The following is an 18,161-nucleotide window of genomic DNA, read 5'->3' as shown; positions in this document are numbered from 1 at the left end:
TCCGCCTGTCACACGAGTGCTTGTCCGTTGAGTACTGCACCTAGTAATTGCGCGTCGCTCTTTCCGCTTTCTCCGAGCACCTCTCCAGGAGACGATCTGCTCGGCGGGGCAGGGCTCAATACGTAGATTGCAGCAGAGACATCTAGCTACTCGTGAGCGAACGTCCACATCGCAGTTGTCCCGGAAAAGCGACGATGAGCGCACAGCTCGAACAGGTCGTTGTGACATGCACCTGCGTTTCGCGCGTAACAGCTACGCTGCGTGTGAGCTAGAAACCCAGCAATCGACAATAAGTCTCGCTCAAAATGGGGCCAAGCTGCGGCAAGCAGGGAGGGTTGAGGGAGGGTCACTCTGAGCGAGCTGCGCCGCGCAGCTGGTGCGGGTGCACCAGTCGACACGGGCTACTGGACAACAGTCCCTTGCGCGTCTTGCCAGGAGATGCCAGCCTGCGTCGAAGCGCGCACTGGTGCCAGCCGTTGTCAACCGTTGCACGATGACAGTGCCCACTTAAGTGCAAGGAGAGCGAAAGCGACGAGAGCAGCGAAAGAGGGTCTCGATGCTGATGACTGAGATGGAGCAGCACTTCCGTGTCGAAAGTGCAAGTGCACACCGATGTGCGCGATGCAGGGGGGCGGGCATGACGACGGGAGGCAGGCGGGCGCGGGCGCGGGATGCGCAGCGGCGCGCGCGCTGCGACGGGCGGCGAGCGGACGACGACAACGCCGACGCCGAGCCTCTGTCGCTGCTCGCTCGCTCGCTGCTCTTCCTCGTCGTCTTCCTGGCTGCTTCTGCCAGGCGCTACCTCCACCACACTCGCCCACGCACCATGCCCACACCCCAGCTCGCACTGTCGTTCGCCGCGCTCGCACTCGCCGCGACGTCCGCAGCTGCATCGCCACTCGCAGCTCGACGCTCTCCTGCTCCCGCTTCCCTCGGCGCCCGCTCCGCCGCTGCAGAACCGCAGGTGCTCAAGGTGCCCATTCGCAAGCGCAGCGGCGAGCAGCACCGGCGGCGCGATGGCGAGGCGTACCGCCTGCGCGCTTCCGCCATGCGCAACAAGTACGGCGGTGTCTCGCCGAGCCAGTTCAAGAGCAGCAGCTCGAGCAACAGCACCGCCGGCAAGAAGCGCCAGAACTCGCTCGAGATGACGAGCTACCAGGACTCGTGAGTCTTGTCCGTTCAGACTGTCCCTCTTCGCTCGGGGCTGAGGGAGAGGCGCCTGCGCTGCTTGGAAGCACGATCGCGGCCGTGCTGTCTGTACAATGCAGCAAACCAGCTTGTCGGGGGCATTCGGCTGGCACGCGCTCACGGGTTTGTGGTCGCCGAGCGGAACAGAGGCTGACCTTCTCATTCTCGCGACCACAGGCAGTGGTACGGCGAGATCGACGTCGGCACGCCGCCCACAGCCTTCTCGGTCGTGCTCGACACCGGCTCGTCCGATCTCATTCTGGCCGAGACCGGCTGCAACGGCTGCCTCTCCTCCACCGTCGAGTACGACCCGAACACGTCTTCCACCTCGTCCATTTCTCAGTCAAGCTTCTCGATCACCTACGGCTCGGGCGCTGCATCAGGTGCGTGAGACTCCCTAGGCAGCTGTGCGCCGTGCTTCGGTGCTGACGAAGATGCCGGCAGGTTCGCTCGTGAGCGACACCATCAGCATTGCGAATTACACGCAGGACAACCAGATTTTCGCTGCGTGTGACGTGATGCAGAACATAGTCGATGGCACGATCAGTGGCATTCTCGGACTCGGGTGGACTCCGTTGGCGCAGTCCCGAGCGACACCGCTCGTTCAGGACCTCTGGGAGAGCGGCGCACTTCCCGAAGGCGTGTTCGGCTTTGCTTTCGAGTGCGTATCATTCCTGTCTTCTGTCCCATCGTCCTTGCTGACGGGCTTCCAACAGAACGCACACCTTTACGACCGCCTCCGAGCCCACCGCACCCGGCGGTACGCTCACGATCGGTGGCGTCGACACTTCCGCCTACTCTGGCGAGATCAACTGGGTCAACGTTGTCGGCACGCCGAGCTACTGGAACATTCCGCTCGAGGGTGTCAGCGTCGGCGGCAGGGCGCTCAGCTTGACGGACGACGCCGTCGTCATCGACACCGGCACGACGCTCATCGGCATGCCCGAGTCGGCGGCGCAGACAGTCTACGACCAGGTGCCGAATTCGACCCCGTACACACTTTCGGGCGAGGACGGCTACTGGGCGTTCCCGTGCGAGCAGACCATCAACGTGACCATGACCTTTGGCGGCGTCGAGTACCCGATCGACCCGGAGCAGTTCAATGCTGGCTCGGTCGACTCGCGCGGACGGTACTGCCTCGGCGCCATCTTTGCCCTCGAGACGACCTCGACCATCTCGATCATCGTCGGCGACGCGTTCCTCACGGGCGTGTACAACGCCTACCGCTTCACCGACCCGCCTGCTGTGGGGTTTGCGCAGCTTGGCAGCGGCGGCTCGGCCAACACGGGCTCGGACTCTGCATCGCGCACCGGCGGGAACGGAGCGGCCGGCGTCAAGCAGGCCGGCGGACTTGCAGGAGGCGCCGTTGCGCTGGCCGCGACGGTCGCTGCGCTCGTCTTCGCCTAGACCGGTCTAGCGCCCGCGTCCCTCTCTTGACTGTTCTATGTAGCTACTTGTTCCCTTCCACTGCGCCATTCTCGTCCCTCGCTCGTACCGCGTGTCGAACCTCACCCAACCGCACCCTCGCTCGCATTTGCACACCTGTCTCTCTTGCTCGCATTCCGCCTCCCTGTAGCATTATCGTATCACTACCGTCAGCCTGAGCTGCAAAATGCACGGACGCTTGCCCTGCCTCAGCGCGTGTGAGCAGTTGTCTGTGTCGCCGAGTCACTCACTGCAGGGAGGCTACCTTTGGACTTGCTCTGCGCTGCCCTGTCGTAGAAGCCCACGAAGAGTAGAGCGCTCCTGGATACAGAAGGGCCTGCTCTGAGGAAATGTCTCGGTCGACACCGCCTCCTCCGTCTCGTGCAGCTCGGGCCGGACCTTCGCTCGCTACCACGCCCGTCATGGCCAAGGGCAAAGCTGCTCCTGCTCCAGCCGCTCCCTCGTCCAACTGGAAGGCCCTGCGAGCCGTACGCCGTCTCCCGCTGCGCTCCCGCACGCTCACGAGCTCACCTGTCTTCCGTCTCGCAGGCGATCAAGCCCGTCTCGGCCGCTGCAGCGCTCAAGGACGTCAACAAGCGCAAGCGGCGCCACTCGAGCGTCGCGTCCGACGCGTCGTCGTCCGTCGCTGGCGGCGCGAGCTCGAGGCCGAGCAAGAAGGGCAAGGAGCGTGCAGTCGAGGGCGCGGAGGATGCTGGGCGCGACAGGGGCAAGAAGGGCGCGGCGAGCAAGAGGCTCGTACCCGTGGACGAGATCATGCAGGGCGGGAGCGGGGCGTGGCAGCGCGAGTGAGTCGCACTTCGCTCGCGCTTCCTCGTTTCGCAGTATAAACTGACGATTCTTGCGATGTTGCGACAGCACGGGCCAGTACCTCGGTACGCATAAGTGCTGTGATTTTTGTGCGGACTCCGCCTGACCCTGATTGCCCGCAGCTATCGACTGCGAGATGGTCGGCGTCGGTCCTGAAGGCGTCGAGTCGACCCTCGCACGCGTGTCGATCGTCAACTACCACGGTTGCACCATCCTCGACCGCTTTGTGCGCCCGCGAGAACGCGTGACCGACTACCGCACGTGGGTCTCTGGTGTGCGCGAGGAGGACCTGCGGAACGGTGCGTCTACGCTCTCCTGCCCGCTCCTGCTGCTGCGGCGCGGCTGACCTGGCCCGACTATTGCAGCTCCGAGCTTCCAGGAGGTGCAGAAGGAAGTGTCGGACCTGCTTGAAGGCCGCATCTTGATCGGTCACGCCCTCTCGAACGACACCACGGTGCGTCTCGCCTGCGCTCCCGGCTGACGAGCTTCCACTGACCGTCCCGCCGACAGGTCTTACTTCTCTCCCACCCCCGCCACATGACCCGCGATACGTCGAAGTATGCGCCGCTGCAAGGACTCGCAAAGACGAAGCGACCCGGCCTGAAGACGCTCGCCAAGCTTGTGCTCGGCATCGACATTCAGAGCGGCGAGCATAGCTCGGTGTGTACCGTCTTGAACCACGTAGCGGCGTTAATACTGACGACAAGCATCTGCGCAGGTCACCGACGCTCGCGCGACAATGGCGATCTACCGCTCGCAGAAGCCCGCCTGGGAAGACGCGCTCCTCAAGCACTCGACGCCTTCCCTCGTTTCGACGTCGACGCCGGCACTCCTCGAGCTCGACTTGACCAAGATCTCGCTGACGGGCGTCGGCAAGAAGAAGCAGCAGCACCTGGGGCTCGCGGCGACGTTGCGGCACGAGCGCAACTTGCGCGAGAACGGCGGCGCCGACGCGCAGGACAGTGACGAGGAGCACGAGGCGGACGAGTTGGTGCAGCTCGAGAAGAGGAAGAAGCGCAGGACGGAGGAAGGCGACGACCTGGTGCTCGGCTTCGACTTTGAGGCGACGACCCGGGAGGTCGCAGCGCCTGCTCCGAAGGCGGCGGCGCGGGGGAATGGGACAGGCGCAGGTCCCGCACAGAAGAAGAAGCCCAAGGCGAAGAAGGACAAAAGCAAGGGCGCTGTGCACGGCGACACGGCCAGGCGGCCCGAGGCGAAGGCGAGCTGGTGGGAGGAGTGACGGGGCACCCTGGTTTTCGCGGTGTTGCGGTGGTAGTTGTTGTCCTGTTGTCATCATCATGTCCGTGTGTGTGCACTTCCGACAGATCGAGCGAGCGGACGATATGTCGCTGTCGCTGGCGTTCCCTCCGGAGCGCTCGTCGCGGCTCTGGCTCCTCCCCTTCACTCGCGCTCCAAAGGTAAATCTTCGCCTCCTCGCCTCGCGCTCGGGCTCGCGCGGGACGAACACCCAGAAACCAGGTCGTACCCGCTCAACCGACTCGTCTGCCCGCCGCACCGCTGCCTGCGCTCGGCCGCTTTCGCCGTCGCCGTCGCGGCTTGTCCACCTCGCGATGGTCGCGGCGTGCGCGGGGCGAGCAGCCGCGTGCAGGCAGCGTGCACGGGCTCTACGACGGTCCGTGTCGAGCCTGCCGACTCGCAATACACTTGATCTGAGCGCGCCATCCCTCGGCGCCCTGGTCGAGCAGCAGCACCTCCCGTCACCTCTGGGCATCGGGCGCTGACCATATTGCTCCTTTGCCGTACAGGCTACACGATCGCTTGCTCAAAGCCGTCCTCGAGCTGTCTCTGCTGGTGATTGTGCTCCCCGCGACGTCGGCAACCCTTTCGGCTTTGTGAGCTCCTCTCTCCCACGCTTCATCCAGCATCGCAGACGGGGCATGACTGCACAAACAATCTAATTTTTTCACCGAGCCGCGCTCGCGCGGAATGCGGAACCAACCAACGTCTTCAACCCGAGGACCCCGTCGCTATGCTGGATGCCAGAATGCGAGGAGCCGCGCGCTGACTTGCATTCTCGCTCCGACAGATCTGCTGCTCAGTGTGACCATTCTTGCTGCCAGTTGTGAGCTCTTTCCCTCATTGTCGCCTCGCGTCTGCGGCGAGGATGTCGCCCTCGCACCGCTTCGGCGGGCGAGGCGCACAATGCATGTGTCCGAGGCGGGAGAGTGTGCCTTGTGCAGCTCGTCCAGCCTGCGAAGGAGAATGACCATCCGGTTATCACGTCGCTGAAGGCCGCGCGCGTCGTGTACTTGGAACACTCGAACTGACCACTCGCTCGTCCTCCAGTCGTTGCTCCTCCGTCTCGCTCGCCAGTTCCGCGCCTTCGTTTCTGTCCTTGTGAGTTGACACTTCTGTGTCGAGTGCGCTGGCCCCAAAGGATCAAATCGACATACCAAAGAGACCAAGTCTCGCACCTCCTACTCCTGCTGAGGAACACAATGTTTAATCTTAGTTTCAGCCTTATATGATGGGATCACGAGCATTCACCGTACTGCACGAACGAGCGCTGACCTTGCGTTGCGCGCCGCAGCTTGCTCAGGATCTGTGCCGCTCCTGAACGCCGCCTTAGCTCGACCGCACGCCGGCTCTTGCTCCCCTGCGTGGGTTATGACATTCAGTCGGCACACTGCGCCTTTTCTGAATTCAAGCGGCATTCATGTCTGTAAGTCTTCGCGTTCCTAAACTGTCCGACCTCCCTCGTCGGCAGAGACGAAACAAACCACAATCATACACTATCTCAGCAATCCTACTACTGCGGAGGACAATCTTGTCCATGCCTGGACGTGTCTGAGCCGATCTCATGCGCTCGAGCGCGTGCGAGCACCCCACCATAACGCTTTGAGCTCCGTACTGACCGAGACTGGCTCGCCGTTGCAGACGACCGCCGCGCATTTCGATTCACTCCGAATGCTCGTGCTTCAGCTCTTCATGTGAGTCTCACGTTCCGCGATCTTGCCGCGCTTGATGAAACTACTCCCGACGGGCGGACTCGACGCTTCGCGCGACGATGGGGGCCGGCTTTGCTGTCAAACGGGGACCGTACAACCCCCCGGGCCCTCGTCGATGCAGATATCAATCTTGTATTCGGATTTCTGATGCGGTTCCAGAACCAGCAACGTGCGCGTTCGAGGCGGACTCGGTGCTGACCACCATTTCTCGCATCTGCGCAGCTTCCGTCCCGTCTTTCGCCGCTGTCGGTCGCGTCGGTTCGTGTTCAGGTGCGTCGGCTGTCCCTGCTGTGTAGTGCGGACTCTCGCCGTGCAATGAGGCGCTTCGCGCCTTCCTCGTCTCGTCGCCGCCCGCGCAAGCCAGTGTCTGGGTGAGATGCGTCATCCCGGCCAATCTCGCGCTTGCATCGCTTCCTGTGCAACATGTCACGAGATGACAGCCTCTGCGCTACGGACTAGAGAGGTCCGTGTTGGCGTCACGGGTTGGGAGATTTCGTGGAATCAGTGCCGCTGCGCAAAGGCCCTGCGGACAGACCGCGTAGCCGACGCTCTACGACGGCCCTAACTACAGCCCCTGGCGCCTGCGCATGGCTGATTGTCCCTGTTCCGTCATTCAGGAAGCCGACAGGGAAGCAGCAGAAGATCTGCCCGAAGAAGCGGCTCTGCCATCGGCCAGCGCTCTTTCGGTCGCCACCTCGGCCGGTTCCACGGTTCTGTTGCAGGTGCCCCGTTGCCCACAGCTTCGCTCGAGTACGAGGCTGAGCCAGGCAGTTCTGTGCGTCTGCTCGCAAGGAGCAGAAACCGAGGCGGCCTCAAGCCGACGGGGACGAGCTGCGCCCGCTGAAAGAGGAAGCGCGTGAAATCGGTCTGGCGGCCGCCGCTCTGTTGGCCGCTGTCCTCCCCGTCTTGTCCGTCGCGCCGGTGCCTAGCGTCTACGCAGCTGTTTTGCTTTGACAGGCAAGTTGACAGGTGTACCGAGTAGCCGGCTGCGCAGTTATCGACAAGTCCGCGCGCTTTCCGTGCGCGCGTCGGCGTCGACCGCATCTTCTCGCAGTGATCGTCGCATGTTGGTCGCATGTGCTCTGGTCCCCCAACGAGCCCAACGTTGCGTTGCAATTTGCCCCACGACAAGAAAAAGAAAGCTTGCGCTGCATCTCGGGGCGCGAACGGCCATTGTTTTCGCGGTTCAGCGCGGGTCTGGGCGCGCCGGCGGCCAACGCTTGTGCTCTCGCTGGCCGACGGCAATGCGAGTCATTTTCGTCAATTGCAGGGTGCTCGCGGTCCCGAGCCACGCGAGAGCACGAAGTGCAGGCGCGGAAGCAGTAGTCGCGAGCACGGACTCGCATCGCTGCGGTTCGTCGGAAGTTGACAAGCGGCCGGAAAAAGCGAGGAGCATGGAGCGGAGGAGGAGGCAGGACTGATCGGCGTGCGGCGGTGAACGTCGGAACAAGGTCGGAACGCGATTGCCTCGCCTGCCAGGGGCCTGGGGAATTCTCCAGTCGATCAAGTGCGGAACCTCAGACCCTTGTCGCGGACAAAGTCGCAGGTCGACGTGCATGCCTGACGGGGACTTCCCCACCTGCAAGCGGAATTGAGTGCCGGCGAGCGAGGGAGGGGCGAGAAAGCCTCCGCGCGGGGACGTCGCGCGGACCACGTTTGAGGCGGAAGCGAGGCGCAAAGTCGAAATCTCGACGAATTGACCGGACGAGGCGGGTGACATGAGCAGCAAGCGCGGATCGTTCGCCACGTTCTGGGAGAAGACCGGGAGCGGCGAAATGAAGGGGGAGCACTGCAGAAGCTTCTTGCTGGCGCGGCGCGCGGACCTGGACTCGCTCGGAACACGCGCAGCACGCGAGCGAAACGCGGAGAATTCCGCGAAGGGCAATCGACGGCGAGTCAAAAAAGCTTCGGCAAGCGGGGTGCTGCTCCTTTGCGCGGTTGTGCCTCGTCGCATCTGGCAACCGCCTGGATGCCGCTCGGCACTGTGCGAGCCTCGCAGAGTGGTCACCGTGGCAAGCCAGGAGTCAATAGGAGGGCCAGAAGTGTCACCGGGGTGACGACTTTGTTGAGAGCGGGCGAGTTGACTTCCGGCTCGGGCGTGGAACCATTCTCCGAAGTACCGAAGCGCGGCGTCAAGAGAGGGCAGGAGCCCTTGGAGAGGTACACGCGAGCTAGGAAGAAAAAGAGGCCCGGTAGCAGTACCTAGCCTAGTAGGTGGCCGCTGCCCGAGACGCACCGGTCCTAACTAGTTAGCCCAATCCTAGCCCGCCGACGCGAGATAACCCGCCTGCACTGCCATTCGCCAGCGCGTCGAGTCCGACCGCCGAGAAAAAAAAGTGGACGCAGGAGTATTGCTCAGCACGAGAAGAAGGCGGGGACGAGCGGGCGCAGCTCCTTCTCCGCGTCCGAGAGGCGAGCTGAGGCGGGGAGAAGCTTCTCGAGGACCCGCAGCAGGTCGGCCACCCCGGAGGAAAGGCCCGTTTTTCATCAGCAAGCGAGGGACAGCCTTGCCCGAAGAGGGAGGTGCCGTGGGCAGGCGAGACAGCGAGCTTGCGCGGTCGCCGGTCGCGTGGCCAGGGCCTCCAGTGCCCTCTGGCCGCTTCAGGGCGCAAGGGCCCGCGCGCATGCGAGGGAGCTGGTTCGGGGCTGACCTCAACGAGCGAATCCGACCATCCTCGGATCTTTCGACGTCCCCTCTTTGCGTTCGTCTTCGCTTCACCTCCTGTCCGCCGTCTCCTCTCTGCCGCTTGTACGCCGGCACTCCGTCGACAGCTCGAGTCGTCCGCGCTGCACATCAGCCGCGTGCACCTCTCATTCCGCCAGTTCACTTTTCGCTCCGGCGACCGCACGCCAACCAACCCACGCACCGCCGGGCTTTCTCTGGCCACTCGCCTCGCCTCGGATCCGCCTCTCTGGCCACCGTCTCTGGCTCGAGTACCCCTCGTACCGCACGCTTGCAGTACCGCACGAGTCCACGCGCGCCCGTGCCGCCAGTCAGCCGCGCCCTCGCCCATCTCGCGCCGGGCCACCGTCGTCCGCCGACGCCCGTCCTCGCTCTCTTCTCCGCACCGCGTCTGTCGCCCCGCCATGCCTGCCGACCGCTACTACGGGTTTGAAGGTGCGTTTTGCCACACACTGCATCGACTCGGAGCGCGCGCTGACGATGTTTGCACTCGTCACCCCTCGCCCATCGGATGCTCCGTCGCCACGCGCGTCTCCGCCGCCGATGTCCCTCGTCGCCGCTCGCCGCGCCCGTCCCCTCAGACCTCGCGCTTCTGTGCGAGCACGTCATCTCGTCGCTCTTCAGCGTGGCGACCCAGCAGGACGCCGCCGCCCCTGCTGCCTCTGCCTCTGCCACCCCGGCCCCCGCCCCCGCAAAGGAGTCGGCCGCGCCTCAGCTCGGCGAGTTCATCGTGCGTCCCCTGCCCCGTGCCCGACCCAGCGAGTGTGTTCGGCCCACTGACTGTCGTCGTCGTCGTGCAGGCCTACGCGCTGTACCGCACCCGCCTCCCCGTCTCGATCACGCACCAGGCGCTCCTCCTCCTGACTCGCCTCAAGCAGCGCTACCCCTCGGCACGGGGCACGTCGACCTCGCCCCACCGCCTCTTCCTCTCGTCTCTCATGCTCAGCTCCAAGATCTCGATGGACGACACCTACTCGAACAAGAGCTGGCAGATCGTCGGCCAGGGCCTCTTTGAGCTTCGCGAGGTCAACCAGATGGAGCGCGAGCTCTTCGCATTCCTTGGGTGCGTCGCGCTCATTCATGCTCGTCGTCGGCGTTCCGAGACTGACTGGACTCTCGCCACAGGTGGAATGTCGTCGTCCGTGATGAGGAGCTCGAGGGATGGGTGCACGACATTGTCACGCCGTACGAGGCGGAGCGCGAGCTCGCTCGCTCGCTCGCCGTCGCCGCGCAGCAGCAGCAGCGCAAGTCGATGGAGGAGCGCAAGCGCCGCCGCGACTCGCGCAACGCGTCGCCCACCCCGAGCACGTCGCGCTCGCCGTCGCCCAACACGCTCCGCCACCGCCGCGCATCCGACGCCGCCGTCGCACTGCTGCGCGGCAACCCTTCGATGTCGTCCATGTCGTCGCTCGACAGCGCCGCGTCGTCTGGGTCGTCGTCTCGCTCGGGGCGGATGCGCCATCGCTCCGAGTACCGCACCTCGTCGCCCTACTCGCGCTCGTCTTCTCGCGCTCCCTCGACCGTCTGCTCCTCGTACGCTTCGTCGCCAGCTTTCGGGCATGGGCATGGCGTCCACACGCCCATCTCGCCCTGTACGCCTGCCGGTCCCTTGACGCCTGAGTCGGCGCCCAAGTCGGGATGGCCCCTACCTCAGTTCGGCGCGGATGCAGCGGTCGAGAAGCTCGCTGCTTACGCGGCACAAAATGGCGGCGCTGCCTTCGATGCGACGGTCGTCGACCCCGCCTCGAACACCGGCGTGATTGAGGCGCCTCCGACATGGTGATCCGCCTCACCACCACGCTTCTCCTGTCATACACGTTCGCCCTTTCTCACCTACCTAATCCTCGCGGCCCTCTTCGGTTGCACATCCTTATTCCTCGTACCCTTCACCTCGTTCTTTATTCTCGCACTTCCTCGCATTGAGCTCCTCGCCCCACTCCTCGCAGTCCTAGATTACTTCCTCGTGTCTTCCCTCCGTCCGTCCTGTCCACCTCGTCGTTGTCGTTTGCACACTTTGTCCTCGTTTTCGGAGTTCTTCTTTCACGCCCTCTCGCAGTACCTTGGTTGTACCCCCTCGTCTGAGCAGTTCCTTCCACTTTCCCTCTGGTTGTACCGCCTTGTTCTCTCACGTCCCTAGTGGGCACCCCCTCGCAACCGCCGCAACCAATCGAATTACAAGTCTCGTTCACCTCACACCTTCGCGTTTTCGAGAGTATCAGTGCTTGCTGCAGTGAGCGGTCTCGCGCAGGCGCCTTCTCAACATTCGCGCCCTAAACTCCGACAACGCGTCAAGGCAAAAAGGTGAGGTCGCCGTGTTTGTTTGCGACCGGGCAGCTCATCCGGCGACCACCAGCGACGACGCCCTCGAGCGAGACGTCAACAAGTCGAGGCGAGCAAACGCGCGCATCTTTCTCATCGAGCAGGGGAAGCGGAGTCCATTTCCGGGCCGTGCTTACGGTAAGCGCCGCATCGCCTCGCTGTCCAGCGAACAGACGTTCCTCGAGGCCCAGCTCCCTTGCGAGTGGCAGGCCTGCCAGCAGGAACGGGCCGGCAAACGCGCGCAGAACGAGATGCCATCCCCGATTGCACGGGTTCGAACAGACGTCGTCGCCGGTCGGCGTGCACCGTCGTAGGGGTCCGGCCCAGTCCGAAGCGGGATGTCGGAAGGACTCTAGTTCGCGGGATCGAAATAATCGCGAGAGCCCGCGCTCATTGTCCACGTGCAAGAGGCACGTGCTGGCACGTGCGCGCCTTAGCTAAACGTTCTGAGCGAAGAAAGGCGAGGCGCGGCAAGCACGTGCAAGATCAGTGCCACTTCGCGCGGAAGGGGACGTGCGATGGTGAGACGTTGTTGCGTTGCGCGGGTTCGCCACGAGGGCACAGCGAGCGCTACCGGTACCTACCGAACGAGAACGTGTGCACCCCGAAGCGAAGGCGAGTGCCGCGCATGTCATGCCGCAGACGGGTGAAGCCGCCGCCAGACTTCGGCACCCAGTCCCAAAAACGCCTCTCGCGCCTTGGTGCCGCCGTTTCCCGCGCTTGACTCGCCTGCCATGACAATGGGCGAGCCCTGGTCGCCCTGCGCCGAGACAGTGGACTCAATCGGGATTTGCGCGAGAACGTCGAGCGAAAGGTCGGAGCAAGTCGAGAGGAACGAGTCGGGCGGGCCAAAGATGTAGTGTGGCGTCGTCGAGCCTGGACAGAGGAAGTGGCTCATGTTGAGCACCGAGCCGGTGATCTGCGAGAAGGCGAGACTGGTTGAGCGAGGAGGGGTCGCTCTGAGGAGACGGGTGAGCGACATACAGGAATGCCCAGCTTGCGGAACATCGCGACACCTTTCCGCGTGTCGATAATTGCGACATTCTGCGGCGTGGACACGATGACGGATCCTGCGGATCCGAACAGAGCGACAGATGGTCAGCTCATGCGGACAGTAAAAAGCCCTGCATATCATCTGTGCGGAGTCAAGACGCACCGTCGACGTTCACGAGCTGTCCCAGACTCAATGTAACGTCGCCAGTGCCCGGAGGTGTGTCGACAACGAGCACGTCGAGGTCGTGCCCGCCCGTTCCGGCCCGCCAGTCCACGTCGAACAGCAGTTGCTGCACCGCCTTCATGACCATCATGCCGCGCCAGACGACCGGCGTGTCGGCTGGATGCTTGGTCGGATCTGACGGGTCGACGGGATCGTTCGGCAGGAGGAAACCCATCGACATGCATGGAAGGCCATGTGCTCGTAGCGGTGTCAGGCGGTTATCTGCGCGGGGACGGTCTGTAAGCGCGACAATCAGGCCCCGAGTGTAGAGGACAAGTCACACCATCAGTTAGGAAAGGTTCTCCAGCACCCTCGAGGCCCATGAGTTTCGGAATGGACGGTCCGAAGATGTCGAGGTCGAGCACACCAACTCGCGGACGCCCTCCGGCAGTGACATCGCTCGGTAGCGCAGATAGTGCCAATGCGAGATTGACTGCGGGAACGAAGAAGTTCAGCGTGCGACCAGCACCATTGCGAAAGCACCGCCGTCGTCGCGGAAAGAAAGCGATGCGTCGGCCCGCGCAGCCGGACGCACCTGCGACGCTGCTTTTCCCGACTCCGCCCTTGCCACTCGAGACGACGACGACCTTCTTTACGCCCGGGAGCTTGCGCTTCTGCGGCAGGCCGCGCTGCATGCGGGGCATCGTCGGCGGGGCGTCATTGCGCGGCAGGCCCTGCGATAGCCACAGCAGGGTGAGCGGAGCTCATGTACTGCACAGCAGCTCTTGCAAGACGCACGAGCGGGTTGTCGTGGCTGCGGATCGTCGACGTCGAAGCGAACGAGCGGGTCGAAGTCGGCGCAACGAAAGCAGCAACGGCGGAGCGTGTGCAGGTGCAGAGAGGGCGTGCAGATGCTTGCCCAGGCGCTACAGCTTTTGCGAGCGGTGCGAGCGGAAACCGCGGCATCTTCGCGTGAAAGAGCGGAGCGAAAGCGATGAGGTCGGCGGCAGCACCCTCGACCTCGCTGAGGCGATTCTAGCTCTCATACAGATCGAGCTATCATTGGCTTGAGGCTAGTTGAACGCGGTGAAGAAAGAAGGCATAGACGAGTTGCGAAAGTCATTCGAATCTACCACAAACGAAGCACCCTTCGAACCGCAACAGTAACGACACGCTCTGACACGGCAAGGGTATCTAGATGTACGCAACGCCAGCCACCGCGCTGAGGAGCATGGCGTCGACCGGTTCGTTCTCGAGACGCTTCGAAAACTGCTCAAAGAACTGCATGCCCGGCTTGGTGCGGCGCGCGACCTGGCGCTGCTGGTCCTCGACCTCGTCGTCCGACTGGAAGCTCGCCGGGTACATGCCGTGCAGGTCGAGGCCCGAGTAGTCGATCCGCAGCGCCGCGAGCTGCCGATCCGCCTCCGAGACGTCCGAGGCAGGGCGCTGCCCCTTCGCGCGCTGCTCCTGCCGCACAGCGGCCGCGAACTCCTCGGGCGTGAGTTGAAGGGTGAGCGAGATGGGGAAGCGCGTGACGCCGTACGACGCAACCGACTTGACGTGATGGCGCACTTGGCCGCGCTCAGGAACCTTGGGGAGGTCTGCGGAGACATGTTGGTCAGCTTGCCGCGTTCCGAATCGTCCGCAGAGTTTGGCATCGAGCGCACCCCATGCGACGACGTCGGCGGTGAAGCTCATGACGGGCCAGATGATGCCCGGGTGTTCGAGCGTAAGCTCTAGCTGGCGAGTCTGCTTGATCGTGTTGAGCACGCTGCGCTGCACCGTGACCTTGAGCGAGTCGGCCCATGGCGCGACATAGTCAGGCGAGACGGGCGGGAGCGGGATCCGGAAGGTCGTGAGGAACTGGCTGACGGGGTAGCTGCAGGAGGACGAGTCCTAGGTCAGCAATGTGCTTCCCCGCGCTGCACGCTAACCTCGCTCGCAAGAGTGCCGTGACGCGGACGCGATACGAGTCCACACGTACATGATGTCCCAGTCAACACTCAGGTCGTCCGCAATAGTCGGCTCCGGCACCGACCCCGCCGCCCGCAGCCCGTTCGTCGCCTCGTCCACCAAGCCGGCGAACGGGGTCCCGTCGACGCTCGCGACGTGCAGGTTGAACGTTGATGGCGTCGTCGTCGTGTTCTCCATGTGCAGGACGAGGAGGCGCTTCGGGTGTGCTGCGTCGTACGGCTTCCAGGAGGGACGGGTGAACATGCCGATCGAGAAGGCTGTCGCAAAGGTGAGGAGGAGGGCGAGGCGAGCTGTGAAGGATGCTCCCCAACGATGGCAGAGGGGGAGGAGCTGCAGAATTGATCGTCAGCAGTGATCTGGCGCAGAGGAAGGGGGAGGGGCGCACCATCGGAACAGTCAGGTAGCCGACAGCACCGACCAGCGTCGCGATGATGTGGTCGACTGGTGCCTCGGCACCAAGACGGCCGGTAAGCGGGACGAAGAGGTCGAGGAAGCCGATGATGCCCTCGACGCCGACGAGAAGCGGGAGAGACTGCGACATGGGCATTGCCACATCAGCCAAAATCGTGTCACAGCCTGCGACAGAAAGGACGCACCTGGCCGAGAATGTAGGTGAGTAGGTGTACGCTGCGGCTCTCCCGGTGCAGGACATAGTCATTCAAGAGCAGCGCCAGGAGACTCGAGCACCCTCCAACAGCGTGAAGGTAGCTCGAGCCGATGCCAGCCGCATGCCCAAGGACGACCAAGCTCGTGCTGAACACGAGGGTGCCGACGAGCGATGCGTGCTCGAGCAATCCCGACTCGGCGCGGTCCTGCGCGATGGTCGCAACGGGCGAGCGGACGCGGTTGGCGACAAAGAAGTACTGCCAGAGTACGACGCCGAGGAGAGCAGGAGGACCGAAGAGGAAGAGGGGGTAGCTCTCGTTGCGGAACCTGCAGGTATGCCTTGGTCAGCGACTTGAGGTTCAGGTGTACGGAGAGGTGAAAACGCACCAGCTCATGGACTTGCCCATGACGAAGCTCGTGAGGAAAGCGACGAGGTTTGCGCCCACGATGGCCGATACGAGGCCGCCGAACGCGCCCACCGTGCTCAGCACGTATGCCTTCTTGTACTCGCTCCATTCAACCCGGTCTGTGACGACGATAGCCGTGAGAGCCGCGAGGATGCCGTACAGCAGGGTCGCTGTCGCGCGGCTGTAGACGACGAAGACCTTGCCGCCGAGAGCCGAGAAGAACACGGTGTGCGAGGTTGGGGCGGAAGGAAGGTTTGGGGTCGCATTGGGCGAGTTGCCGAGCGTGGTCTCGGGCGACGTCAAGTACTCGAGAAGAGGGATGACGTTCTCGCCGGTGTGCTGGAGAGAGCCCGGTTCGATGGCGTCGACGGTGTCGAGCGTCGTGTGGTAGCGGTAGGAGTTCTGGACAATCGCCATATCGAGCCCAGTGAGGTTGCCGCTGCGCACAAACGCGTAAGTTCAAGGCGCTCGCTCGATTGATGACGCTTTGGACGCACTACTCGACGAATTGGCGGAAGTCGGTGCTGCGGACCGTGCAGGGCGTCAGTCTGGTTGAAAGCGGCGGAGCTGCAAATGTACGCACTCGGAGAGGATCAGGCCAGTCTGGAAGATCTCGCTTGCGATGACGGTCGCGTACGGACTCGGCGTGCGAGCGAGCGCCAGGATCATCTCGGGCGATGTCGCCTGGAAGACGATCTCCTTGCCGTCGGTACCGCAAGCCTCGATGTTGATGACGGCGCGGACCGTCGAGCGAAGTGGGTGCTGAGTGATGAAGACTGGGGAGGCAAGGGTCGGCTGCGGCTCATTTCAAGCGGGCAATCTCGACATACGATGAGAGGCGTCTTGCAAGGATTCTTCAGCGCCGTTGAAGACTGTGTTGGGTACGGGCGTCAGTAACAAGCCGTCTCCATGCAGATCGAAGCCGACACACGGAAGATGACCGAATTGGTCAAGCGCCTCTCGCCCATGCCCATGACGCGAAGCGCTTCGAGCATGACCGCGACTCCGAAGAGGTCGTCAGCCGCACCGGGACTGGGCAGCGTCGAGTCGGTGTGTGCGTTGACAAGGACGGCGTTCGCCTTCGAGGCGGGCGTGCCATCCGACAGGCGCACAATCACGTTGCTCACACCGAAGTACTGCGAGATTGGAGTCCGTCAGGGGGTCGAGAGAGGCATCGGTCGAACACAACGCGAACCTTCTTCCAGACGGCCTTGTCCATGAAGTCGAAGAGCTGTAAGCGCGGTGAAATCAGCTCTAACACGTCGAAAGAAGCGAATCGTCTCGCAAACACACATGCGTGCCGTCTCCGACCTGCAGAGCCAGCACAATCAGCAAACTTGCATTACCCAACGATGAGAGATGCACGCGGCCGCACCTGGTGCCAGACTTCAACCTGCATGCCGCCGTCCGGATGCCTGTCCACGACCTCTTGGCGAATCTGCGCGATCTTGTCGAGGAGGTACTCGTCGGTCTGGACCATTTCGCGCGTGCCGAGGATGCGGTAGCGCGGTGTCCCGTCGCCGTAGGCTGCGAGGTCGCGGATGTAGCGCAGGGCATGGCCTTCGGAGAAGATGGGCGAGCCCGAGGGGGTGAAGAGGGCGTTGTTCGGGGTCGGGAGGGCGTAGTGGAGGTGCACGGAGATCCAGCCAAAGCAGGCGATCACAGGCAGGAGCACAGCAAGCGAGGGAAGCACCGGCCAGGGCTTGGGAGATGGCCGAGGTGGGGGGGACGCCGTCTTGCGCGCGACGGCCTGGACAGGCGCGCTGTCTGGGGCAGCGCCGTTGTGCGGCGGTTCCATCACAGCTGCGCGCAAGCCTCGCACGGTCGAAGGACGGCGAGAAGAGCGAACGAAAGCAAAGCGTTTGCCGACGATTCTCTCGCCTCGACCAACACCGCCGCACCGATGCCCGTGCGTGCGCCGATGACCTTGCCAGCGCCCAGCTGACCTCTTGACCCAGGTCGACAGCGAGGAACCTTGTCACGCAAGTCCTCTCGTCCGCCCTAGTCCTCGAGACTCTCCGACGCTTTCTCCATGCCGTCATGCTTTGCGCTCTCGGCTCTGGCTGACCTGTGGCCGTTCTCTCTGCTTTTGCGATGCTCCCGTGGCTTGGACGCAACCAGCCAGAAGCCTGCAAGATCCAGTATGCTTCCTTCCGGTTTCCTCCCTCTCAAATCGCCTCGTCCGCCTCACTCACGTCTGCGTGCGCTCGCCCCCAGGTCCTGCCTGATGAACAATAACTACAACGAGGACCGGTGTCAAGGCGTCCTGCGCGACTTGTGGTCTTGCTGCGCCCAGTTCTACGAGCGACAAGGCGCCGACGCGCGGTGTTCGGCGTGCCCAAAGCCCGACTTGCTCAAGCTCAAGTTGCAGCAATATGGGCTCGAAGGTGGGAAGGGCAAGTAGACGGGCAGGGGACAAGGGGGCACAGCATAGACGTAGGAGCAGTCGCAACTTGCACGCAACCTTCTCAAGCACAACCTCTCGCAGCGCCGGGCGCAGGCTGGCAAAGAACAGCTGTGCAAAAGAGATTGAGTATAAGCTATAGAGGACGGACAGGGATAGACGAGATACTGCCTCAGAGTCAGGACGAGCTATAAGAAGGTTG

General features: G+C 63.3%; 5 protein-coding genes across 5 annotated transcripts; 3 read left to right on the top strand and 2 right to left on the bottom strand.

Annotated features, from left to right (window-relative positions):
- Positions 1 to 826: 826 nt before the first annotated feature.
- JCM10292_000101 (pepsin-like aspartic protease) lies at positions 827 to 2,595 on the top strand (the record flags this gene model as incomplete). The annotated part of the gene is made up of 4 exons (XM_076647207.1): positions 827 to 1,164; positions 1,366 to 1,571; positions 1,633 to 1,849; positions 1,905 to 2,595. 4 exons carry the CDS (start codon positions 827 to 829, stop codon positions 2,593 to 2,595), a joined length of 1,452 nt encoding a protein of 483 aa, XP_076507134.1.
- Positions 2,596 to 3,035: 440 nt separating this feature from the next.
- On the top strand, positions 3,036 to 4,681 carry REX4 (putative 3'-5' exonuclease; the record flags this gene model as incomplete). Its single annotated transcript, XM_076647206.1, has 7 exons — positions 3,036 to 3,101; positions 3,163 to 3,419; positions 3,490 to 3,506; positions 3,564 to 3,740; positions 3,807 to 3,895; positions 3,952 to 4,101; positions 4,160 to 4,681. 7 exons carry the CDS (start codon positions 3,036 to 3,038, stop codon positions 4,679 to 4,681), a joined length of 1,278 nt encoding a protein of 425 aa, XP_076507133.1.
- A 4,816-nt stretch (positions 4,682 to 9,497) lies between these two features.
- On the top strand, positions 9,498 to 10,876 carry JCM10292_000099 (cyclin family protein; the record flags this gene model as incomplete). The annotated part of the gene is made up of 4 exons (XM_076647205.1): positions 9,498 to 9,528; positions 9,675 to 9,823; positions 9,894 to 10,156; positions 10,219 to 10,876. The coding sequence occupies 4 exons, from the start codon at positions 9,498 to 9,500 to the stop codon at positions 10,874 to 10,876; spliced, it is 1,101 nt and encodes a 366-aa protein (XP_076507132.1).
- A 1,167-nt stretch (positions 10,877 to 12,043) lies between these two features.
- On the bottom strand, positions 12,044 to 13,534 carry JCM10292_000098 (uncharacterized protein; the record flags this gene model as incomplete). Its single annotated transcript, XM_076647204.1, has 6 exons — positions 12,044 to 12,331; positions 12,397 to 12,482; positions 12,569 to 12,850; positions 12,912 to 13,061; positions 13,164 to 13,302; positions 13,367 to 13,534. 6 exons carry the CDS (start codon positions 13,532 to 13,534, stop codon positions 12,044 to 12,046), a joined length of 1,113 nt encoding a protein of 370 aa, XP_076507131.1.
- Positions 13,535 to 13,762: 228 nt separating this feature from the next.
- Positions 13,763 to 17,353, bottom strand: PFF1 (Pff1p; the record flags this gene model as incomplete). Its single annotated transcript, XM_076647203.1, has 13 exons — positions 13,763 to 14,169; positions 14,236 to 14,447; positions 14,553 to 14,872; positions 14,928 to 15,074; positions 15,139 to 15,475; positions 15,536 to 15,994; positions 16,053 to 16,079; positions 16,139 to 16,331; positions 16,386 to 16,427; positions 16,487 to 16,691; positions 16,751 to 16,786; positions 16,849 to 16,866; positions 16,931 to 17,353. 13 exons carry the CDS (start codon positions 17,351 to 17,353, stop codon positions 13,763 to 13,765), a joined length of 2,826 nt encoding a protein of 941 aa, XP_076507130.1.
- Positions 17,354 to 18,161: the final 808 nt, after the last annotated feature.

Source organism: Rhodotorula paludigena, assembly GCF_050403205.1.
Source record: "Rhodotorula paludigena JCM10292 DNA, Rt_paludigena_JCM10292v1_ctg8, whole genome shotgun sequence".
Lineage (NCBI taxonomy): Eukaryota > Fungi > Basidiomycota > Microbotryomycetes > Sporidiobolales > Sporidiobolaceae > Rhodotorula > Rhodotorula paludigena.
Note: the sequence above shows the minus strand (reverse complement) of the source record. Positions and strands in the feature narration are given on the sequence as shown.